The sequence below is a fragment of the Leptosomus discolor genome, chromosome 15 (assembly GCF_034619465.1).
Source record: "Leptosomus discolor isolate bLepDis1 chromosome 15, bLepDis1.hap2, whole genome shotgun sequence".
Lineage (NCBI taxonomy): Eukaryota > Metazoa > Chordata > Aves > Leptosomiformes > Leptosomidae > Leptosomus > Leptosomus discolor.
The window spans coordinates 4,886,390-4,910,410 of record NC_141405.1 but is presented as its reverse complement, the minus strand read 5'-3'; the positions used below and the strand labels follow the sequence as shown (position 1 = coordinate 4,910,410).

Genomic DNA, 24,021 nt, shown 5'->3' with positions numbered 1-24,021 from the left:
GGCGGCGGGGCTCGGCGGCTCCTCCGGCGGCCCCGGCTCCTCCTCTGCCCCGGTCACATGAGGCGGCCCCGGCGACTCAGATCCGGCCCGGGCGGAGCCGCCAGCCCCGTGGCAGGGAACGGGGTGGCCCCGGTGGCTCCGGCGCAGCCCCCCCCTCCCCGGCACCGGCCCGCTCTGCGCGGCGTCCTGCCGCCTCCCGGGGCGGCTGCGAGCCCCCGGCCCCGCTTCTCCCTCGGCGAGCGGGGAGCTCCGCGGCGTGTCCGGGGGGGGCTGGAGGGGGGGGGGGCGGCGGGGCTGGGGGTCGCTGCCCCGGCCATGGCAGCGCCGGGCCCCCGGCAGCGCGGGGAGAGGGGCCGGTGCCCGGGGGTGCGGGCGCGGCTGCCGGTGCTGCGCTGGCTCCCGAGCTATTCCCTGTCTTGGCTGCAGCTCGACCTGATCGCCGGCCTGACCGTGGGGCTCACCGCCGTCCCGCAGGCGCTGGCCTACGCCGAGGTGGCCGGGCTGCCTCTGCAGGTGGGTGGCAGCGCCCCGGGGCCGTGGGTGCCGGGGGACACCGGCTCCCTGCCCGCTGCCTGCAGCCCGGCAGCGATGGCGGGCAGGGCAGGGCAGCCGGAGGGCCGCTCCTGTGCACTCACCCATTTCCCGGGTCGGGAAGGTGCGGGCGGGCGCCGTGAGTTCGCTCAAAGTTCGCTGCAGGCTCTGGAGGGACCCGAGGGCAGCTCAGCCCTCCTCGTCCCAGCATCTCCCGGCTCCCAGCGGTGTGCCAAGTGCTCCTCTTGTCCCCGTGCAGTACGGCCTCTACTCTTCCTTCATGGGCTGCTTTGTCTACTGCCTCCTGGGCACCGCCAAGGACGTGACGCTGGGTCCCACAGCCATCATGTCGCTGCTTGTCTCCTCTTACGCGTTCCATGAGCCCGTCTATGCCATCCTGCTCGCCTTCCTCTCCGGCTGCATCCAGCTGGCCATGGGGCTCCTGCACCTCGGTGAGATGCTCTTGCCCCGCGTGGCTGCATTTTTAGGATATGGCTGTGCATCCTGCAGTTGTTCCCCTCTTCCCCTGTGCTCTCCGAGACACTGGGGCTGTCCTGCTAACGCTTGCGACAGCTCTGTGTGCTTGCAAACACCCTGTGCTCCCTGTCGGGGCCAGCAGCGTGCTTACTGCCGCCTGTCCCGTGCAGGTTTCCTTCTGGACTTCATCTCCTGCCCAGTCACTAAAGGGTTTACATCGGCTGCTTCCATCACCATTAGCTTCAACCAAGTCAAGGTAGGGTCTGCTGGTCTGTTCCGGAGGCCTTGCCTGCTCTGTCCTGGAGCCAGCTGTACTGTGGAGCCGGGGTATTTAGTACTGGGCTGGGCGATGTGCTCAGTGTGAGAGGAAGGAGCCCCAAAGCGGGGACGGGTCTCCCCCTGTCAGCAGTTGAGGTGGGTCCCTAAGCGCTCTGCTCTGAGCAGACCAAGCCGAACGCACCCTTTGCCTGTGACCAGCTGGTGGCATCCAGGACACCAGTGAAACCAGGATGTTCGATTTGGTCCCTTGCAGGAGGTGCTGGCTGATTCTCTCGGCAGGGTGGGTTTGCAGCGATGGGAGGTGTGGCGGGTTTGCAGCTCCGCTGGTCCCTCGCTGGCCTTTCAGGGACCTGAAGCCCTTCTGGAGCTGCAGCGCTTCCTCTGTGGTTAACCAAAATCAGAGACTCTGGGAGATGGTGTCGGGCTGTGCGAGAAACCAGCGGGCCTGCGTTGGCTAATGTCTGCGGTTGCAGCAGGGGGCTGTGGCAGAAGTGCTGGGCCCTTGCTGCTGCTCCCGGCACGGCGCAGGGGGACAGCAGGGCTGCTCGGGCTTGTGCCACGCTTTCACGGTGCTTTGTCTTCTGTCTTGGTTTGAAAGACAGGTGTCTGGGGAGGAAGGCAGGAGCCTCCCTTGAAATGGAAAGTGCAACCCCCTTCCCTCCAAATTATTATAATTTTGAAATTAACAGGCCTTCAGGCAAAGATATGAGGAATAGGAATAACAGTTCTTTACTAATATATATATATATATATATATATATAACACAAGGCAGGGAAAAACAAACAACCCACTGGTTTACACTGACAGAGTCAGAAATACAACCTGACACCCTGTTAGGGGGGCAGTAGCAGTCCGATAAGATGATGGCTGCAGTCCTCCTGAAGTGATGGGTGTAGTTCTGTGGAAGCAGCGATCAGGTAAAAGAGTCTGGTCTTCCTCCGAAGGTCCAGTGGTAGGTAGGTAGCTCTTGTCCTCTGGAACTCCAGTGGGGGGAAAAGCTCCTCTGGGAATCCAGTGGAAGAAGGCTGCTAGGGTGTTCAAAATCTCCGTTTTTATTTGGCATGGACTGCTTGGCTCCTTCCCCCCCCCCCCCCCCTCCCCGGGCGGAGCATCTCACAATGGGATGGGGAGTCGTGAGGCAGTTCCTTGATGGGCCATTAACAGGAGATAGCCCAGGAGCGAGTTACCGATGGGTCAGGCGATAAGGCATTGTTGTGCCCATTAACAGGAGATAGTCCAGAGGGGGGAGGCAGGGAGCACTGCCCCACCTGGTCTCAACAGCTCCTGAAGATGGTAATAGAATATTTTTTTTTCCTTTTGGCACATTTTACACTCTAACCCAGAACATCTTCCCCCACAGAACATCCTGGGTCTGCAGGGGATCCCTCGGCAGTTTTTCCTGCAGGTGTACGAGACGCTGCGGAGAATCGGGGAGACCAGGTCAGCACCATCCCTGTGCCTGCCCTGCTCCATCCCCCTGCAGCGGTGGGGTCTGGGGCTCTGCTGCTTCACTCCCCATCTCTCTGGTCACACCTCGGGCTGATTTCTTGGTCACCGCTCGGTGCTGTGACACAAGTGCTGGTTCTCACTTGTTTCCATTTGAGCTGGAAATCTGAAGATGGGGAAGCACACGGGCTCACAAGCTGCAAAAGGGGAAAGTTTGGGCACGCTTGTCCTATTTTCTGCTCCCAGTTAGGTACACCACGATTTTGCCAGCCCAAAGGCACATCCTTGGGTCCGTCTGTGTCATGTCCTCCTCCAATTTTTGACAGTCCAAGGGGGAGCTCAGGCATCCCTATGCCCCCGCTTGCCCCTGTTGGCTGCACCCGTGGCTGGGGGTCTGTGCCCAGCCTGGGTTTCACGCACAGCCCTGACACCCGGGGTCAGCTCCATCACGGTGGCAGAACACCTGCCTGGCTGTGAGGGACAGCGGCGGGAGGCGGAGGAGGCAGATCCTGCCTAAAGGATCCTCTCCCTGTTGCAGGGGACCTTCTCCCCTGTTTATGGAGAACCCACAAACCCATCAGCATTGTACCACTGACTGGGGGACACCCCCTCCTCCCTCGCCTGCTGCTCCCCAGAGAGGCGATGTGCTTTGCCAGTGGTGTGAAGATGCTGGCAGCGTCTCTGTGCACCTCTTCCTCCCGTGGGGCGTTGGGGTAGCTCTCCCTGTGCCCCGCAGTGTGTTTGGGCTGGCATTGATGTGCTTGTTGCAGGGCTGGGGATGCCATCCTGGGACTGGCCTGCCTGGCTGCGCTGGCAGGGCTCCGGGTGATGAAGAGCCGCTTGCCCCAAGCTGCCCATGCGGAGCCGCTGGCTGCCAGAATCAGCTACCTGATCGTCTGGACCTCTGCCACGGGTGCGTTGGCCACCCCCTGCCCTCTCCCCTCCTGGGGTCTTGTCTCTTCGGGGCAGAGAAGAAACAGCCCCAAACCAGTAAAGCTCAGGTTGGCAGGAGCTGAGACCTGGGGGTGGGTCGGGGAGGACGACGTCCCCAGGGTGGTCCTGCCGCTGTGCGCGCCCCTTCCTAAGGCTTGGAAGAGGTCGGCAGCCCGGGTCCCCACCTCCGGCCGTACCTCCGGCCGCCCTGGGCTCCGGGCAGGTTTTCACAGCTGCTCTCTCCGCTGCAGCACGCAACGCCCTTGTGGTCCTGTTTGCTGGCCTGGTCGCTTACTCCTTCCAGGTGATGGGCTCCCAGCCGCTCACGCTCACCGGCAGCATCCCCCAGGGTCTCCCCGCCTTCCGGCTGCCGCGCTTCTCCGTGGCTGCGCCCAACGGCACCGTCCCCTTCTGGAGCATGGTGGAGGTGGGTGCCAGGAGGAGGCTGGGCTCCCCGCGGGCTGCTGCCTCCTTGCCCCTGCATTTGCTGGCTCCCTGCACAGCGGGAGGAGGCTCTGCTGTGGGGCGGCCCTCGCCCCTCGGTGGCAACGCTCACCGCATCCTTCCCTCCCAGGACATGGGGGTCGGGCTGGCCGTGGTCCCGCTCATGGGCCTGCTGGAGACCATTGCGATTGCCAAGGCTTTTGGTACGGCTGTGCCGGGCGCCTGCGCCTCTGCTCGTGGGAGGGGTCTCTGCAGGGGGCTTGGGGTGCTGGGGAGGGTGCTGTTCCCATGGGGGCAGTGGGAGGGACTGGGCTGCCAGTGCTGAGCCCAGTTCATAGCGTGGACTGGCAGGAGGGGTCCCATGGGGTGCTGCTGACCCCCTCCCCTGGCCAGGCAGCTCCCCCATGCCTGAGTGGGGAGTGGGCTGGGGGGTCTCTGTGTTGTGTGCAGCCAAAGTTTGTGTAGGAGCTGGGTGTTGGCTCAGGGTGCTCCTGCGCCCGGAGGGACTGGGATGGGGCCCACGGCTGTTGCAGGTGCTGCTTGTGCCTGCAGGAAGCTCAGGGCAATGCCGCTCGTCTTGCAGCCTCGCAGAACAATTACAGGATTGACCCTAACCAGGAGCTGCTGGCTATGGGTAAGAGGCCTCTCGGACCAAGAGGGCAGGGGGTGGGAATCTGGCCTGAGTGGCACCGTGTGTCCCACAGCTCCTCAGCTACCAGAGATCCCCATCTCAGCAGTTCTACCTCTACCTGAAGTGTTACCTTTTGTACCTTGCATGCTGCCCCCCCCTCAAGCCTTTCTCACCCCTCAGCAATTTCCAGAGCAGCCTGAGTCCAGCTCACATGGCTGGACAGGGTCTGATCCAGCCCTGGGTACCAGCTCGGGGATGGAGGAGGTGAACACAGAGGCACAGACCCGCCCCATGGCCCCGGGCAGTGCCTCCTTTAGCTGCTGCACCTCCAGCCCCTCTCCTTCCCCACTGCAGGCTTCGCCAACGTCCTGGGCTCCTTTGTCTCGTCGTACCCCATCACGGGCAGCTTTGGCCGGTGGGTAGCAGGAGGGGGAGCAGAGGATGCTCGCCGGGGCTGTGTGGTGGGAGGGCTCTGCAGGATCTTGGGCGGAAGGTTGTGCAGACCCTGGTGGGTCCCTGAGCTCGTGTCCTGGCTGCTGGGCTATGCATGGGTCCCACGGTGACCTTCCCTCCCACCTCACCTGCTGGGAGCTGTGGACTTGTGTTTCTCCCCGGTGGGGTCTGACGGGGTGGGTGGTTTTCCTGGGTGGGGTCTCTCGGCAGCGGGTGGGGGCAGCTGCCGTCCCCAGCCAGCCCCAGCACAGCCGGGGACAGCACGTTGCTTCGCCTTTCAGGACAGCGGTGAACGCGCAGTCAGGTGTCTGCACCCCCGCGGGAGGGCTCGTCACAGGTAGAGCCCCCCACCCTGCCGTGGGCTGCTCTGCAGGGCCCGTGCCCAGCACCCGCTTCTCCTGGGCACCCTGGGCACTGGGGCTCAAGTGCTCCCCGTCTCCTGCAGGCGCCCTGGTCCTGCTCTCGCTGGCGTACCTCACCTCGCTCTTCTACTACATCCCCAAAGCGGCGCTGGCTGCCGTCATCATCTCGGCTGTGGTCCCCATGTTTGACGCTGGGATCTTCAGGACACTCTGGCGGGTTAAGAGTGAGGGCATGAGCCGGGGGCAGTCGATCCCTTGGTGCAACTCAGCTCTGCCTGAAGAGCAGGCGCTGTCCCGGAGGGCCGTGTGGCACAAGGACAAGGTGCAGCTGAGCCTGGGTTGTCTCTCTTGCAGGGCTGGACCTTGTACCCCTCTGTGTGACATTCCTGCTCTGTTTCTGGGAGGTCCAGTATGGCATTGTGGCCGGGGTGCTGGTTTCAGGGGTCCTCCTGCTCTACTCCATTGCCAGGCCCCCAATAAAGGTGGGCTTCACACCTCCCCTTGGATGCGGCAGGGCCAGCCGGGCTCGCCAGGAAGCAGGGAGCTGGGAGGAGGCTCCCTGAGGGCAGCAGGGTGTTGGGGTGCAGGAAGCTTCTGTCCTGCTCCCGCCCTCTCCCATGTCCCCAGCCTGCTGTCAGCACAGCATGGGGACCCCTTTCAAAGAGCACAAGGGAAGGAGTATCCCAGGAGCTGAGAGCAGGAGAGGGGAGCATTGCTGTCCCTGTCCCTGCCGATGCTGGGGTGTGTGCAGGAGGCGGGTTTCCCTGAGGGACGGGGGGTCCCGTATGTCCCCCTCCAGCTAGGAGGATGATGCTTTGCTTTGTCACATGGACGATTGTCCCCGCCTGGGGAAGGTCACAGCCCCGAGCTCCCCATGACTTGTCCCCCTCCACCGGGGTCTGGCGCAGGTGTCGGAGGGGGACACACTCCTGGTGCAGCCGGGCAGCAGTCTGCACTTCCCAGCCATCGAGTGCCTCCGGGACGCCGTGTGCAGCCGCGCTCTGGCAGGTACGGCGCTCCCCGGCCTGCCGGCTTGTCCTGGGGACCCGGCTGTAACCGGTGCCCACCTGGGTCACTTCTGGCAGGGGCGGCAAATTGCTGCCCAGACCTGCAGGCTGCGGGTGCAAGCAGCGACAGCACAGCTTCCCTGCCGTGGAGACCAGCTCCTGGCCGCTGCCACTCTCCCCAGGCTGTCTCACCCCTTCCAGCCACAGCTCTGGGTCTAAGGGCTGCGTCCCCTGGGCTGGTCACTCCTGGGCTCCTCAGGGTCATGACTGTATGCTCTTCTTCCAGCAGCATCTCCACCACACTCCATCATCCTGGACTGCTGCCACATCAGCAGCATCGATTACACGGTGGTGGTGGGGCTGGCAGAGCTGCTGCAGGAGCTGCACAAGCATGGCCTCTCGCTGGCCTTCTGCAGCATCCAGGTACGTGGGGCGCAGCCTCGGCCAGCCCTGAGCCGGGTCCTCCTGCCTCTCCCCATGCCAGGCACTGGCGCTGCTCCCTGGGGAGGGTCTGTGCCGAGGGGCTCAGCCCAGCTGCCTCCCCCGCACGGTCCGGGCTGGCTGCTGGTGCCTGCCATGAGGATGCTGCTGCCAGCAGCGCCGTGAGGATGCTGCTTCTGCTAGCGCCTTCCTCATCTCGAGCACCTTCACCTCAAAGAGATGGAGGCTGCAGCGCCTGAGCCCAGCTGCGGGATGCGGGGTGGTGGCGTAGGGGTGGCTGAGGGGCTCACAGCCCCAGGGAGTAGCCAGCAGCAGGCTCCCCCAGCCCAGGTTTCTCTGCCCTCAGGACCCTGTTCTCCAAGTCCTGCTGTCGGCAGACTTAGAAGGATTCCAGCATTTCCCCAGCCGGGAGGAGGCAGGTGAGGCACTGGGCTGTCTGGGTGCTCACCCGGGGCTGGGGTCCCGCAGAGTGCTGCTGAGCGCGGCTCTGGAAGATGATACTGGGAATCTGACCTTTGTCAAGCCCCAAAGCTGCGGTGTGGGGGGGTGCAGGGGCCTGGCTCCCAGGAAGGTGAGCAGGAGCCCCTCTGGAGAGCAGGGTCACACCAGCCTTGGGGAGCTGTTGTGGTTTCACCCGGCGGGCAGCTAAATGCCTGACCTGGTTTTGGCTGGGAAAAAGTTGATTTTTTCCCTCGTAGCTGGTACAGTGCTGTATTTGGAATTTAGCCTGACAATACCGTCGATAACATGATGATATTTCAGTTGTTGCTCAGCAGCGCTTGCACCAAGTGAAGGATTTTTCAGTTTCCCCTGCTCTGCCAGCGAGGAGGGGCACAAGAAGCTGGGAGGGAGCATGGCTGGGACAGCTGACCCGAACTGCCCAAACGGATATTCCACACCACAGAATGTCACGCCCAGTATATAAACTGGGGGAGTTGGGTGGAGGGGGCGGATGGCTGCTCAGGCATCGGTGTGCGGGTGGTGAGCAACTGCACGGTGCATCGCTTGTCTTGAGTTTTATTTCTCTTTTTGCTATACTGATTTTCATTGCTATTATGATAATATTTTATTTTATTAGAGTTATGAAACAGTTCTTATCTCAGTCTGAGTTTTACTTTCTTTTTCGATTCTCCTCCCCATCCCACCACGGGGAGGAGTGAGGCAGCAGCTGCCTGGGGCTTAGTTTGCAGCTGGGGTTAAACCACAACAACACCCCAGAGCTGCTGTGGGATGGGGAGAGAGTAGGAAACAAGGCAAAACTCGTGGGTTGAGGTAAAGACAGCTGAGTAGGACAGAAAAGGGAGGGGAAATGGTAATAACGATAAAAGAATGCACAAACAAGGGATGCACAATGCAGTTGCTCACCGCCCGCTGCCCAGCCAGTCCCCGAGCAGCGATCCGCCACCCCTGGCCAACCCCCCCAGGGTCATTGCTCAGCGGGATGTCCCGTGGTCTGGAATATCCCTTTGGGCAGTTGGGGTCAGCTGTGCTGGCTGCACCCCCTCCTGGCTCCTCGTGCCCCCCAGCCTCCTTGCTGGCAGGGCGGCCTGAGAAGCTGGGAAGTCCTTGACTTGGAGTAAGCACTGCTGAGCCACTGCTGAGCCACTGCTGAGCCACTGCTGAGCCAGCAGCGCATTATCAGCATCGTGCTCGTCCTAAATACAAACCACAGCTCTGTGCCAGCTACGAGGAAGAAAATTGACTCTATCCCAGCCTAAACAAGAACATGAGCCTCGAATTAACTCTGTCCTGCTTCTCTCCTTTCCTGGCTCAGAGCGGTGCGGAGGAGCGGAACCAGGGGGTGGCGGGGCAGCCCCCATCGCCAGTACCAGCCAGAGCTCGCTGCTGCCCACGGGCCTCATCCAGTGAGTCAAGGAGCCGCTTGCGACCTCTTGCTGTCCCCTCGCCTCTGATTGCGCCAGGGCTGTACGTGCTGTGCCATGCAGAGTGGTGGCTGTGACACCCCGGTGACATCCCACCAACACCCTCCTCGGGAGCTGCCTGCCCCTGCCCTGGGTGGGTGCCTGCCAGGGGCCCGTCCCCATGTCCCACGCAGAGAGCAGCACCGGCCCAACCCCACACGAGCTGTGCAGGTGGTATGAGGTGCAGACACTGGGACAGGGGGTCCGGCTGGTCCCACCCCAGCTCCCCAGCCCCGCTGGAGCTCCGGCACCTCCCTGCCTCTGCAGGGTAAGGATGGGGGGGCAGTGGGAGGGACTGGTGGGGCAAAACCGTTTCCTATCACTGTCATCGGGAAAAAGCCATCGGTCCTCCATGCCCTCCCCATCCTCGAAGCTGCTGTTGTTTTTAAATCAGCTATTTTAATTCTGGAGACTGTTTTTATTCTGGGACGTACCAAACTGTGACGTGGAGCAAAAGCGAGTTTCAAGGATGCTGGTGCTGCCCTCCAAGCCCAGGGGTGTGCTGCAGCTCTCAACCCCCGGCTGCTGGGGGATGAATATCTGTGGGTTTGCTCCTTGCTGATCCCTCTTCGTCTGTGGGCCGGGCCGTCCCCCCATGTGTGCAGCCCCTCTCCTGCTCCTGCCAGGCACCCGAGGGGACAGGCACCGTGACACCAGCTTGTGTTGCCTTGCTGTGACATGGGTGCACGAAGCAATGGCACTGTCAGGCAGTGGGGCTGGGGCGGGCAGGGCTCAGGGGAAAGCAGTTTTCCTGAACTGCCCATGGCTGATGCCCCCGTAAGGAGGGTGTAATAAAGCAGTAATTGCAAGTGAGTCAGCACGATTGCTGCCTTCCTTCGGGGAAAGCTTTTTCTTTTTGTGTGAGAAGGAAAAATTAAACTCTAATTTCTGGGTGCTGCTGAGCAGACCAAGGAAAAGAAACTGAAACCAGGCTCAGGCTGCCAGGTTTCTCCGTGCCTGAAGGGACACTCCGGCACGGCTCCTCCTGCCAAAGGTTTCACAGGGGCAGCAAAGGTGCCCGGGAGCCACAAAACTGCCAGGGCTGACAGGTCCTGCCGCTGGAGGAGTGTTTGTTTCTGGGCGGTGAGTTCCCCCCTGCACCAGCAGCAGCATTGGCAGGACTGGAAGGGCACACGCCCTCTCCTCCCGTCCATCCGTCCATCTCCCCAGACACGGAGTGACCAGCGCGGGGACGAAGCACACTCGACCCATTTCTCTTCCCATCGTGCGGCCGCTGGCTGCAGCCCTGCGCTGAGCGAGGTCGGGCTGTGAAAGCGGAGAGGAGCCCAGCGAGACCATGGCAGGACGGGGCTCAGGTGAGCCCCTGCCCGGAGCGAGAGTGGGAAAGGAGTGGGGTGAGGGGGTCAAAAGGGCCGGTGGTGTGTAAATAGCCTGTGTGCTCCAGCCCATGTGTGCTCCAGCCTGTGTGTGAGCGCTAGTGAAGGTCGGACCAGCTCGGTCCCGGGTGGATGCGGGGACAGGGTGACAGCCGTGTCCCCACTTTTGGTTGTTGGATCCAGCAGGATGGATTTTCTTCCAACACACTTGCCCGCCCCACCGCTGCTGACAGGCCCCATCCTGCGTCCCCGGGCACCTTACAGAGGGGTGAAACACCCCCCGGCTGCTGACAGAGCCCCTCTCCAGCAGCCTGAGGAGCCCCTTTGCAGGTGTTTGCTGGGTGCGTTATCACAGCTGCTCAGAGACCAGATGGGAACGAGAAACGATGGATTGTGGCCCGAGGGACGTTTCCCTTCAGGCGGTGGTGGGGGTTGGTAAATGTCCCCCCCCCCAAGTGGAAAAAAAGAGGGGCTTTGCTGGAGATCTGGGCTCAGGAGGAAGAGAAGGGGGCTGAGCTGCAGGCCCGTCCCCACCGGGATGGCCCCGCCGGCCCCGGGGCAGCTGGAGCAGGCACCGGGCAACCAGCTCTGGGCTGGAACTGGCCACCAGGTCGGTGAGAAGCCCCTCCCGAGCCCCCCGCAGCGGGCCGGGCTATTGGAAAGCTCTCGATGCGGAGGGACCAGGCGAGGGCCGGGCGTCCCCGGGAAGAGCGGAGCGCCCGCGCCCTCCCGCCGGCAGCGGCGCTTCTCCGGTGCCCGGGAGGATGCCCGGTGGACCGGCCCGCTCCCGGGCATCGCCGCTGCCTGCAGTCGCCGGGGGCCCCGGCAGGGGGTGCGGGGGTCCGGGACGGACCCGGCCCGGCTCCGGTAGCCGCGGCGGGGCGGGACCCCGGCGGGAGGCGGTCGGAGCCGCTGCCGGGCGGGATTGGCCGGGGCCGGGCGGGGGGCGGCGGCCGTGACGTCCCAGAATCGAAACTTGGCGGCTCGGCGGAAAAACGAAACTTTACCGGGCGGGAGGCGGCGGCGCAGCGGAACGGGCGCTGCAGGTGCCGGTCTCCGGTTCCCGGTCCCCGACCCCTCGGTGAGTTGCGTTGCGGGGGGGGGCTCGGCCGGGGCATCGGGCCTGGGCTTGCGGGGGGGCTCCGGTGAGGGCTGCGCAGTGCTGTGCGGGGGGGGGGGCTCCCCTACCGGGACCAGGGGCGGGGAGGGCAGCGTGCTGCGGGCTCCGGGCTCCGCTGCAGCCTCCCGGTGCGGCCCGATCCCCCGGTGCGCCCGTCCCTGGGTGCGACCGTCCGTCCCTGGGTACCCCCTCCTCCCCGTGCACCCGGACACCCCTACCCCTTGGTGGTGTCCCGGTCCTCCCTGGCCATACTGGCGCCCCCCCCCCCGTGCCTCCCAGTCCACCGGCCCCCCGCGCCCCCGGTGCACCCGGTCCCCCCGCCCCTGCCCGTCGGCCCTGACATAACGGGCCTCATTTGCATTCCGCCGGCCCTTCGCCACGCCATTGGCCCATCCGCCCGGCTCGTTTGCATATCTCCCGCCGGGAGAGGCGGGGGGGGGATTAGCACCTCTCCGCTGAGGAACTAGCAGCCCTTCATTTGCATACAGGCTCCGCCCACGAGGTCAGCTCCGCCCCCGCCCTGGGGGGTGCGGGTGAGGGCCGGGGCTGCGGCCCGCGGGCTCCGCCGGTCCCGGTTCCCGTCCCGTCCCGTCCCGGTCCCGGCCTCTGCCCCGGCGCAGCCCGGGGGTACGGGGTTCCCGGCCTACCTTGGCGGCTGCAGCCCACCGGGGGGCGGGCAGGGAGCGGGCCCTGCCCGTGAGGCTGCCCGAGCCCGCCCCGGTATGGCTGGGCCCGCGTCCAGGCCGCGTTGCCCTCGCCGTGCCCCGTCGCGTGTGGTGCGTTCCCAAATGCGTTTAATTTTGAAAGGCCTCTGCGCAGAGCGGAACAGCTATTTTTGTTTGGTTTATTTTTTTAAAGCATGTCTGGTTTCCTACCCCCCCCCCCCCCCGGCCTGCGGGCTGGTACAGCTGAGGGCCCTGCTCGAGTGCCACAGTCTGTTTCCTGAAAATAAAATGGGCGCCGTTCGTTATGTGACAAAGGTTCATTGTTTCACGTTCATATTCGTTTTTCTCCTTCTGCCCCATCCTCTGTCTCTCCCTCAGCGGCTCCGACAAGCTTCCCGCAGAGTTGGCGTCCGGGGGACATGAAGTGCCGCCTGTGCCGCGCCGTTTCTGGGGATGATTCTCCCGGTTCTTGCAGCAAGTGCGGGGCCCGGCCGGCTCCTGGCGCTGGGGACGAGGGTTCAGGTAGGACGATGCCCTGTGGGGTGAGCTGGGGGGGCTGGAGCACGGTGCAGGTGAGCCCTGGGGCTGCGTGGGGGCTGGGGGCATCTGCTGGTGCTTGTGCACCTCTAGGCTGCTTTACCCAGGTCCTTACATGCTGCTTTTGTCTCCAACTTCCCTTGCGTTACTGGCCAGAGATGCTTTTCTTTTCCTTTTTTTTCCTTTGCTTTTCAGTGACTAAGAGAGAAGCAAGTCAGTCGCTGACACCCCCTACACACATTCCCCACACTCAGCTCTCCAGTGCTGAACTAGTTTCTGTTTTGCCAATGAGCTGATGCCATTTTTATGGAATGCTGTGTTACAAAGACCAGTCTAGTCCCTCTTGAACCAGAATTTCCCATCTTCAGCTTACTGTTGGGTTAGAATTCACTCCCTGAATTTCTGACCACTTGCTAATTCTGCCTCTATGAAGGGTAACAGAATCAAGTACACAATTAATGCAATTTCACTGAGGGAAGTATTTCCTAATCCTTTATTTGCTTAAAGAGATAATGACCTGGGCCACTGGAGTTGCTTTTGGTTTGTTATCAAGAAGCAGGATCCTAAAAGGATACACTAAGTCAGAATCAGCCTGCTGTAGTCCTGACCAGATCAATTCTTAGTAAGTCCCTCTGCCATCCAGAATGGCAAGGTAACAAACCCAGGATCTCTAGCTCTTAAATGCTGTAGGAGAAACATATAAAGCCTCTGTTCTGGTGGTCTGAAAGCTTTATCCCTGCTTCTGGCAATGATTAAAGGTGGTGGAAGTGCTTTACCAAGTAAATATGCTCTGTCTGCAGGCCAGGGAGTTGTACCAAGTACATGTGTGCAGGTCAGGCGTCAACAGAGTCACTGGGGAGCAGGAAAAGCTCAGGGAAGAGTTTAAACTCTTCAGATAATGGCATGATCGTGAATTGGATGTGAAATGATACAGCAAAGGGTGCCCGCTTCAGGCACAAAAGAACCCGCTGCCATTAAGCATGGTGCAGTCTTTGGGCTGTGGGCTACCTTCGTTGTGGTTTGTGTCCTCCTGCGCTCAAAAATACCCAGAGGAAATCAATGTCTCTTGGTGTTGGCTGATCTCCACTCGAAGAGGTTAAAAGCTTTTGTTGTCAGAATTGGGGTAGGGGCAGCGCTGAAGAGCCTGTGAAATAGGGCTGCAGAAGGTAGAGATCTACTCTGATGCCTTTTCACAGGTGTTAAGGACTGGGTAAAACTATTGAGGATAAGGAAGGGAGTTTCCCCGTGCCTTCCTGGACACCACGATCAGCTGCATGGTAGAGGTCACACAGCCAGTCCAGAAGGCTGTGAAAGCTGAGGATTGCCAACGTACTGTCACCGCACCTCTTGGGGGTCGTGGGGCGTTTTGACAGGCAGTTGTGGTTCCCAGCGCCCGCTGCTTTAGCTGGAGGTAGGATAGGGATAGATCAGCACCTCAGCACAGTGGTTTCTTATCTTAATTATTCTGCTAGTGACCGCAGGGGCCTTGGAGAGGGAAGGAGGCTGTGCGAGGGAGGATGGTATCATTGCTGGTGGTAGCTGTGGAATGGGGAACAAGAAAGCGGCTCCTGTGTGTTCAGTTGATACACGTAGTCAGTGGCAGGTCCTGCTTGCTCCCCCCCAGCTGAGAACGGTTTTCTTTCCTGACCCATCAGTTTAACGATGAACCTTGCCTCCATGGCAGAAAGAAGAGAGGAGAAGCTCGCCCCAGTCCCTGGTACAGGAGCAGAGCCTGGAGGAGAGGTGAAGGGAGAAGGTGTTGATGGGCCGCCTTCCACTGCTGACACACAGGAGGAGGAGGAGGAGGGAGGATCACTGATGGAGAAAGCAAGAGCTCTAATCAATACCTCAGGGACCACACCTGAATGCAGTGCAGGAGGGCCTCCTCCCTCAGCTGGAACACAGGAGGAGGAGGAAGAGGAGGAGGAGGGAGCATCGCTGCTGGAGGGTGTAACAGCCCCAAGTGACAGCTTGGAGAGCACCCCTCAGCGCGCGGCCGGTGATTCTTCCGAGACCCCGCGGAAGAGGGTGAGGCTCTTTGTGGGTGCGGAGGAGCAGGAGCGGCTGGTGACTCGTTGCCCTCTCTCTGGTCCAGCAGCGAGGCCGGGCTGCATCCCCACGGCTCCCTTTGGCTGTGTCTGGGGCTGCTGCCCGTTGCCTCGGCGAAGCGCAGAGGTGTTTGCTCATGGCAGGCGCCGGGCGTGCAGGCAGCTGATGTGCTGGGCGGTGCAGCTGCCCCGAGCAGCGCCTTCGGGCACCGAGGGAAGCAGCTCGGGGTTCAGCTTAGTAACTGCTCTGGGCTTGTTGGTGGGCGTCCTGCCCGGCACGGCTCTGTGGTCCTGCTGAGGAAGTCTTGACTATCCCAACCACAGAGTTCCCGAGAGCTCCCTGCATTTCCCCTCGGCTAGGAGGAGGGAGCTGGGCTTGTCCCTTCTCTTCCTGGTGGTTCTGCATGAGCACAGTGTAGTGGGAACATGTTGGTACTCGCAGCAATGGGGGAGGTGACAAAGAACTTCTCTGTGACAATGAATAAACAGACGTTGTGTTACTCCTTTTTTTTTTTTCCCCCCTCTTTTTTCCCCCTAGAAAAAGAAGCGGAATAAAGCAAAGAAGGGTCCTTCTGGCTCCGGAGAGCAGGACTCTCTGCCTCCTCTGAGCACAGCACCAGCTCAAACCTCAGCATTGCCTGCTACCCGTGTTATTCCACAAGAAATCCAAACCCCGGGGAGCGAAGTGGCCAAAGCGGGTGCTGATGGACTTGCTGGTGAGAGTGGAGGCGCATACGGAAGTGATGGGGCGTTGGGTTGCTTGGGAAGGGAAGCTGGAGGCCTGGAAGTGGTTGCAGAAGGCAGTCACAGCAGTGTGGTTGTGATGGCCGCCCCAAAGCAGAGCAGCGTGGATCACGTGGCTGCCCCACCTCCAAGCTCAGCAGCCCCAAAAGAGAAGGAGGGGGGTGGAGGTACCACAGAGCGTAGCGACGCGATGAGGAGTAGCGTGGAAGGGGGCAGTCGTGGCCCTGATGCTGTCCAGCTTCCAGAAACCAGAGCAGATTCCCAGTCCTCTGGTAGTAACAAGAAACTGGCCTCAACAGGGGAGCGAGCGAGAGCTTCCTCTGGGCTGTCTCCTGGCACGGGAGCACCTGAACCTGCAACTCCTTGCCCAGGGCATCAAAGTGACGACACACAGACTCCACCTGTGGTCAAAAGCTCGCAGGCTGGGAAGGATAAAGAAGACACCAGGCAGCAAGTGAGCTGTTCGACTTGCAAGGTAAGTGTGAGAGAACACTAGTGAGTGTTGGGTGGAGTTGGTGGTGTGCTTTCCCCTGGCAGGCAGCTACAGACCACGCAGCCGTTCACTCACTTCCCTGCAGTGGGACAGGGGAGAGAATTGGATAAAAGATAACACTCGTGGGTTGAGGTAAAGACAGCCGAGTAGGACAGAAAAGAGAGGGGAAATGGTAATAATGATAAAAGAATGCACAAACAAGGGATGCACAATGCAGTTGCTCACTGCCCGCTGCCCGGCCAGTCCCCGAGCAGCGATCCGCCACCCCTGGCCAACCCCCCCAGGGTCACCGCTCAGCGGGATGTCCCGTGGTCTGGAATATCCCTTTGGGCAGTTGGGGTCAGCTGTGCTGGCTGCATCCTCTCCTGGCTCCTCGTGCCCCTCAGCCTCCTCGCTGGCAGGGCGGCCTGAGAAGCTGGGAAGTCCTTGACTTGGAGTAAGCACTGCTGAGCCACTGCTGAGCCACTGCTGAGCCAGCAGCATGTTGTCAGCGTCGTGCTCGTCCTAAATACAAACCACAGCTCTGTGCCAGCTCCAGCAGGGTTAGAGTTGATTTTCTTCCTAATATCAGGTAAACTCTTTTCCAGCCGAAACCAGGACAGTTGAGCAAACTTTCCCTTCATAACTGCAATCCCTTTGTGCTGTCGGCAAAGCTGAAGAGCACGAGGCTGGGGATATGGGCAGAAAGCAGGGAACACTATGAAGCATTTCTTCGAGTGTTGCTCTCCCGTGTGTTAGTTCCAGCATGACTCTCTCTCGGAGTGGTTGCTCAGTTACCCCCAGGAGCTGTGAACTTGTTGCTTCTCTGGCCAGCTCTTCCAGTGAGCTCTGTCATGTCTCCTCGAACAAGGAGATCTTTGTGCCTGGTGGGTGTCTGCGTACCCCTCATGAACAGGCCTGTTGAGTTGCTGTTGGTTCTTTCCCTTTCTTTATGCCCCATCCTGCAGGGACCTGAGCCGTATTGCCCTGACTTCTTGCCGATGTTTGTAGTTTGGATTCCTCTTGCAACGCGTGCTTTATTTTCCTTAACCTGTAGCTTCCCTCAGTGAGGGATTGGTATTTGCAGGAGTATAAGGCTCGGTGGTGTGCTGTAATTCCTGGGTACCCCCACCTGTCTGAAGAGATGCTGGATATTTCTGTGGACATTGTTCTTCCAGGGTCTCTTGTTTAATGGGGCATTCTCTGTCTTCCTATCTCAGGATGAAGACACAAAGGAGAAAAAGATGCCCCCAAGTGAGAAAGCGGATGCGGGAACTGAGAAGACAAGTCAGACCAAAGGACCTGAGGTTGCTTCGATCAGTACTTCGGGGGCCACACTTGAATGCAGTGCAGGAGGGCCTCCTCCCTCAGCTGGAACACAGGAGGAGGAGGAGGAGGGAGCATCGCTGCTGGAGGGTGTAACAGCCCCAAGTGACAGCTTGGAGAGTGCCCCTCAGCGCGCGGCCGGTGATTCTTCCGAGACCCCGCGGAAGAGGGTGAGGCTCTTTGTGGGTGCGGAGGAGCAGGAGCGGCTGGTGACTCGTTGCCCTCTCTCTGGTCCAGCAGCGAGGCCGGGCTGCATCCCCACGGCTCCCTTTGGCTGTGTCTGGGGCTGCTGCCCGTTGCCTCGGCGAAGCGCAGAGGTGTTTGCTCACGGCAGGCGCCGGGCGTGCAGGCAGCTGATGTGCTGGGCGGTGCAGCTGCCCCGAGCAGCGCCTTCGGGCACCGAGGGAAGCAGCTCGGGGTTCAGCTTAGTAACTGCTCTGGGCTTGTTGGTGGGCGTCCTGCCCGGCACGGCTCTGTGGTCCTGCTGAGGAAGTCTTGACTATCCCAACCACAGAGTTCCCGAGAGCTCCCTGCATTTCCCCTCGGCTAGGAGGAGGGAGCTGGGCTTGTCCCTTCTCTTCCTGGTGGTTCTGCATGAGCACAGTGTAGTGGGAACATGTTGGTACTCGCAGCAATGGGGGAGGTGACAAAGAACTTCTCTGTGACAATGAATAAACAGACGTTGTGTTACTCCTTTTTTTTTTTCCCCCCTCTTTTTTCCCCCTAGAAAAAGAAGCGGAATAAAGCAAAGAAGGGTCCTTCTGGCTCCGGAGAGCAGGACTCTCTGCCTCCTCTGAGCACAGCACCAGCTCAAACCTCAGCATTGCCTGCTACCCGTGTTATTCCACAAGAAATCCAAACCCCGGGGAGCGAAGTGGCCAAAGCGGGTGCTGATGGACTTGCTGGTGAGAGTGGAGGCGCACACGGAAGTGACGGGGCGTTGGGTTGCTTGGGAAGGGAAGCTGGAAGCCTGGAAGTGGTTGCAGAAGGCAGTCACAGCAGTGTGGATGTGATGGCCGCCCCAAAGCAGAGCAGCGTGGATCACGTGGCTGCCCCATCTCCAAGCTCAGCAGCCCCAAAGGAGAAGGAGGCGGGTGATAATGCTCGTGCCCTGGTGAGTATTTGGTTGTGTTTGGCGAAGTTCCCCAATTTTGGAGTTTCCCAACTATAAAATATTGTGGTTTCCAAACTACAGTCCTTTTGTGCTGTCGGCAAAGCTGAAGACCACGAGGCTGGCGATATGGGCAGAAAGCAAGGAACAGCATGAAGCGTTTTTTCGAGTGTTGCTCTCGTGGAAGAGAGATGACGAGATGCTGGATATTTCTGTGGACGTTGTTCTTCCAGGGTCTCTTGTTTAATGGGCATTTTCTGTCTTCCTATTGCAGGATGAAGACACAAAGGAGAAAAAGAAGCCTTCAAGTGAGAAAGCGGATGTGGGAACTGAGAAGACGAGTCAGACCAAAGGACCTGAGGTTGCTAAAAAGGGTGATGCTTCAGCTGTAACAGAGAGTCACAAGGACAAAAAGCAAAAAAGGAACCAGAAACCTGTGGATAAGACTAAATATAGGTGAGATCACCCCTGCAGCTCCCCAGCACTCCAGGCTGAAGTAGGAGATTGAAGTACTAAGATTAGGTCTGGCTGTGTCTTGTACATATGGAAGTAGAATTGCCTTAAAATGGAGGTAAACTGCTGCTCATGCCAAAGAGAGCCCATGTTTAATCAGGAGTTGCAGTGTAGGTCACGTACTGGGTAACGTGGTGCACTTGGTACTGGAGTCTTTTTGAGTATCTGATGAATAAAAAAAGGTTGCCCTCTTATTTCTTGCTCTTATGAGCCACGTGTGCTTCACACATGGAACGCTTCAGATTAGCGGTGTGAAGAGCTGCTTTGATTAGTGTGTTGCTCCGCGTGTATGGGTGGGAGGAGCGATGAAGCACAGCCATTTCGGGTGTTTCTGTTGGCTTGTCAGTGCAGTGACCCAGCTGCACATGGCCAGAGCGTTTCGTGCCGCCTTTAGGAGCCCCTTTTTCCTTTTCACACTGGGCTTTACACTAGGCCTGCAGCATAGCATCAGTCTGAGTGAACTGCTGACAGAGCTTGTGGGTCTTGCATCCAGTAAGTTAGTGGTTCAGATCTTATTTATTGTTTATAACGATTTGGGCAATTAATTCTAATTTTTGCCTTTTTTTTTTTCTTTCTATTTCCCTTCTAATTCTTTCTTGTAGCTCTGTGAGTCGAAGTGATGGTGTTACAGTATATTTCCATGCAATATTATCCAAAGACTTCAAACTAGACCCTGACACCCATAAAGTGTTCGTCAGGGCTGGAGGCATTGCTTCCTATGCAAGCTGGGAGGACAACGTTTGTGAGCTGAACTGCAGCAGGTAAGTACCCTCGTGAGCTGCGCAGAGGCACGGGAGCGCTTTGGCTCTGGAGGGCAGGATGCAAGGTGGTACTGCATTGATTATGGCTGTAGCTGTATGCCTGCAGGTGGGTGTTGCTGCAAAGGGTTTTCACAGTGGAGACAGCTGCTCTAAACCTTTCATTGTGAAAGAATAATCACCATTCCTGTTAAAAATGGAGTGATGCATGGAGAAGGAAGTCTCTAGATCAGCTGACATGTCCTTTGCCTTCCTTTGCTGTTTCGTGTCTCCTAGGTGTGTGGGAGAACATGGATACCTCATTGAAGGCACTGTAACTCTTGGAAAAGACATTCTGAATAGATCCATTCCTTACAAATACTGGGTTACCTGTGGTGAAGGAAAGTATGAATTTATTTACAAGCCTTCAGTGTCACATAACTATGTGAATCGCTGCTTATTCATAAGAGCCAGCTTGCTCAACAATGGAGGTGAGCTGTTTTGACTGGATCTGCATATTGGGATGGTGTTTTGGTGGGATGATCTCTAACTTCGTGGGGACTGGCATTATTGGACAGCACTGTGTGATGTTCGAAACTTCATGGGTCAGTGGGGGTATTTCTGTGGACAGCTGAGGGAGTGAAGGCATGTGCAAATGTGTGTTTGTTTCTCAGATGATTGTTTTCCTGTTGTCATCTGTTGCTTATTCTAGAGTGGCATCAGTATGATGACATAGTGTGTGTGGCACCTTCTACAATCAAAAACCTTTGGAAGATTTTTACTCGCGATAAATACAAAGACGTGGTGGAAGGGAAGATAATAGCTGCAAATATTATGTTAGAGAATATCTTCAGCATTCTTGGAACCTGGAGTCCTGACAACCTGAGAAACTTCCTCTTCCAGCTGCGACAGTTTTATGCTGTTACAGTAGACCCATGGGTATATGATGGCTGGGCAATTCAATGGGTGGAGTTAAACTTTGGCATGCCACAGGTAATCGGTTTTCTTTTAACGGATTCTAGAAAACATTCAGCTACTAAACACAGAGCTTTAATTTTGCTGCTGACCTTGTTGGGTTAATTTTGCTTTCCCAGTCAAAAAGTTCAGGTGCGACAGAACCAGCAAGGATCCTTTTGGGGGGGCTGCTGCTGTCTGCCTTGGGAACCTCAGTCACACCTTTGCAGTTCAGTGCTATTCTGAATATCCCGTATTGGTCAGCAGCAGAGCTGTGATGTGGTGACTTCTTACTTGAGTGGCTTTTGTGTCCGGATATTAATTTCCTAAGCCTGGCCCTTTAGTTTTGCTGCCAGTCACTGTCACCAACTTAGCCGCACTTGTCTTCAACTCCAAACCTGCCTTTTTTTTTTTTTTTTTTGAGACAAACTCCTCCTGGTCCAGTTCTAGGCAGTGATGCAGGCAGGGCTTCTGGAGTCCCGGGTTTCTTACCTGGCTTAATTATGAAATACGGCAGAAATGTCACGGTGCCTTTTTTGGGGCTTTGTACCGGCGTGAGGGCTGCTTGTTTCTGACTCTCGACAGCCTCCCTCCTCCTGGTGATGTGGGAGAGGCCACAAGATGGCATACCCGCCCAGCTCAGCAGCGCCCACGGGTGTTTCAAGTTGCTGCTGGTTTCCAGAAGGGCGATTTTAGTATCACCAAGCACCACAGTGCTATGGACCCTCTGGATGTGGCTTCACGGTAGCTTTTGGGGGCTGTGTGGGTAAAGACAGAAATCTCTCTCCCTTCGCTAGCTCCCAGCCAAGCCTGAGTCCCCTGGGAAGCCGCTTGCGGTGTGTGATGGTGACGTAAGGCCACGCTGGGGAACCACTGCTCAGCTCACCGGTTCCCTTCCCGAGGTCTGCCCCGGTCCCTTGACGATCCCCAGCTCTGCTGGGCATGGGGGGGGTCCAGCAGTAGCTGAGTGGTGGGAGCTGGTAGCACGGAGAGGGGCACCAAACCATCACAGGTACTGGGGTACCGTGCCTGACGTTCTGGTGGCGGTCAGTACCACGGGTGCTTAGATCCCAGTACCATCGTGGTGCCGTGGTGTGGACAGGGCTATCTGGTGGCCGCGCCGTAACCAGCAGAAGAAAATGGCTTCAGAAGAAAAATACTTGTTGGGGAACTAATGGTGTGGTTGGTTTGTTTCTTCCCTCCTTTATTCCAGGTGAATGATTTGCTGCTAAACTACATGAGGAAAATAGCTCTTCCTTTCCTTGCCCCAGAAGGTGCCAAAGCATCACAGGAGGGCGTAGTAATAAAAAGTAAACTGGCTCTGGGGCTCACCTTCCTCACAGTAGTTGAGATGCTCAAGCTTCCAGCACTGAAGAGCGATCTGGCTCACCTGTGTAGCCTCTTGTGCTTGGATAAGGTGTCACAAGCAGCCATACAGGATGAGGTTCATCGTATCAAAAAGGCTTTTGCAGCAGTCGCTAGGTATGTATGTTACTGGAACACTTACAAGGTAACTAAGTGGGCTGGGTTTGTTGCAAGCGTAGTGTCCTGTGATAAAACAATAAGGGATTTTGCTCTCTAGTGTCAGAGTATCAGAAAAAGAAAATGAGATTTGAAGGGATCTTTGGCAGTCTCTGTTCCAGCCTCCTGCTCAAGGCAGGGCTAACGCCCAGGCAAGACTGCAGTTGAGTTCTGAAAAACTTCAGGGATGAAGATTGCACAACCTCTCTGGGGCCCTCTTAGTCACAAACTTTTCTTGATGTGAAAAATATTTTCCTTTTGTCCAAACAGGATTTCCCTTCTTGCAACTTGTTGCTGTTGCCAGAGTAGTAGATTGAGTTAAAACTATTGTTTTTCCTTTAGCTATGAAAATCTAATTTGTTACCCTTTTCTGTCAAGCATTTCTAGCTTCTTACCTGGTTGCTATTCATACTTACAAACTCCAGTGATTGGGATCATCATGTGTTTACTCCTTTAAATTTAAATGCCATATTTGGGTTGTGCTCGTTTCCTCTGAAGTGCATCGTTACACACGTGCGTTGTTGATTTCTCCTCAGAGTGCCTGGTTATTAGGCTGTTATCTAACTGCTTAGCTGGCACTTGAATTTCTAATTCTTCACTTGCACAGCTGCAGCTATTAAACGTCCTTTTGGAGAACTTTGTAGTACTTCAGCCGAACCAAGGAGGCTGAGAATTGTCCCTAGAATTGTCCCCTGGCTCTGTGTGTCTGTCATCCAATCTGTGACTGAGCTGGGGTGGCTCATGTGGGAACTGTAAATGAAGCATTGGCACTTCCTAGTGTTATAGTAGGGTTTGTGCAGAGATGTTGAAGTATGATTACAGCTTGAGTCTTAAACTTTTGCCATATATACTCTTCAGTGAAGATAAGATTGAGCTAAAATAATTACCAGAAGTTGTTTGAAGGTACATAATGAAATTGAGATGTAGCCTCCCCCTGCCCCCCGTTCTTGAGTCATATAAAAAGCTATTTTTTCACTGTGTATGTTCCTTTTAGTATTTTTTTTAGCTTGAAGGTTCACCTGATAAACTTGTGCCAGAGATGCATCGATGGCCAGGTAGACCAGTGGGTGTGGATTCTTCCCCTTCTGCATCTCTTTGCTGCTCCTTCGCAGCACGACCACTTGCCGATGGAAGAAGATACATGGGCAGGGCTGGAAGGGCTTCCATTTGCTGAAACAAGGAAGAGGCAAGAAATGTGAGTTTTCCAGAATTACTAGTTCTATCCAGTGCCTTAACACTGTAGTTGGTGGTGATCACCTTGCTGTATATCTTTTTTCGGTCCCTTTCTAAAAAAACAAGCCACGTAACCACCATCAACATGCTATCTGGGATATAGGAACACAGATGTATTGGTTGCTCAGAGATCATGGTGCACAGCAGAGCTGTGTTACCTTTTGGACACAAACAACCCTTAATTCTGCAAGCTGTGGAACAGCTTGTGTGGTTGGTGATGCCTGGTGTGGGTTAAGGCAGCTCATGATACGCGTTGTGCAGAACCTGAGCAAGACCTGGAGTGCATTCTCCTTGAGTGCTTCTGCTTAGTACTTTGACACTGCTGCTGCTGTCACTGCACTTCTACTGGTCTTCAGCTATAAACAAAAAAAAGCAGAGGAGTGAGAATAAGAGTCCTCCGTGGGCTGAACAAGCTCTTACCCTGTTGTACCTTGAAAATGTGGAGATTTTGTTTTGTCTTCCCTCCAGGGGGAGCCTGCTGCAACTAATGAAAGAAAAGAAATACTTGATGGAATTAGATAAGACTCTGGTCAAGTCCTGGATCTCTGTGCTGCCCCTGGGGAGCCTGGCAGAATTTATTGAAAACTTCTCCAGCGATTTGTTAGTTACCCTTCAAGGTGTTTCTTTCAGATTAGAGAACGTTGACTCTTCGTGGAACAGCGCTGAGGTTTGTCTTCTGGCAGCTTTACCAGCAAAGGGATAGAGGCTGAAAGTGAGCTGTAGCGTGCCTTTCAGCAGAACAGACTGTCACTGAAGGGCCTGTGTTTGGTAGCAGG

At 57.5% G+C, this 24,021-nt stretch overlaps 2 protein-coding genes across 2 annotated transcripts in view; both read left to right on the top strand.

Moving 5' to 3' along the window:
* Positions 1-57: 57 nt before the first annotated feature.
* On the top strand, positions 58-8,874 carry SLC26A11 (solute carrier family 26 member 11). The gene is made up of 16 exons (XM_086473839.1): positions 58-513; positions 791-983; positions 1,179-1,264; positions 2,649-2,728; positions 3,505-3,647; positions 3,919-4,094; positions 4,242-4,314; positions 4,695-4,745; positions 5,097-5,157; positions 5,477-5,532; positions 5,641-5,781; positions 5,912-6,039; positions 6,466-6,565; positions 6,851-6,987; positions 7,352-7,424; positions 8,780-8,874. The coding sequence occupies exons 1-16, from the start codon at positions 58-60 to the stop codon at positions 8,872-8,874; spliced, it is 2,049 nt and encodes a 682-aa protein (XP_086329965.1).
* Positions 8,875-12,468: 3,594 nt separating this feature from the next.
* The window catches only part of RNF213 (ring finger protein 213), a 52,427-nt gene continuing 40,874 nt past the window's right edge, over positions 12,469-24,021 (top strand). Inside the window, exons 1-10 of the mRNA XM_086473436.1 lie at positions 12,469-12,571; positions 14,271-14,614; positions 15,173-15,853; positions 18,562-18,743; positions 19,403-19,561; positions 19,835-20,028; positions 20,250-20,530; positions 21,705-21,973; positions 23,007-23,207; positions 23,714-23,912. Coding sequence (XP_086329562.1) covers positions 12,469-12,571; positions 14,271-14,614; positions 15,173-15,853; positions 18,562-18,743; positions 19,403-19,561; positions 19,835-20,028; positions 20,250-20,530; positions 21,705-21,973; positions 23,007-23,207; positions 23,714-23,912 — 2,613 coding nt within the window. The remainder of the gene's footprint in view (positions 12,572-14,270; positions 14,615-15,172; positions 15,854-18,561; positions 18,744-19,402; positions 19,562-19,834; positions 20,029-20,249; positions 20,531-21,704; positions 21,974-23,006; positions 23,208-23,713; positions 23,913-24,021) is intronic.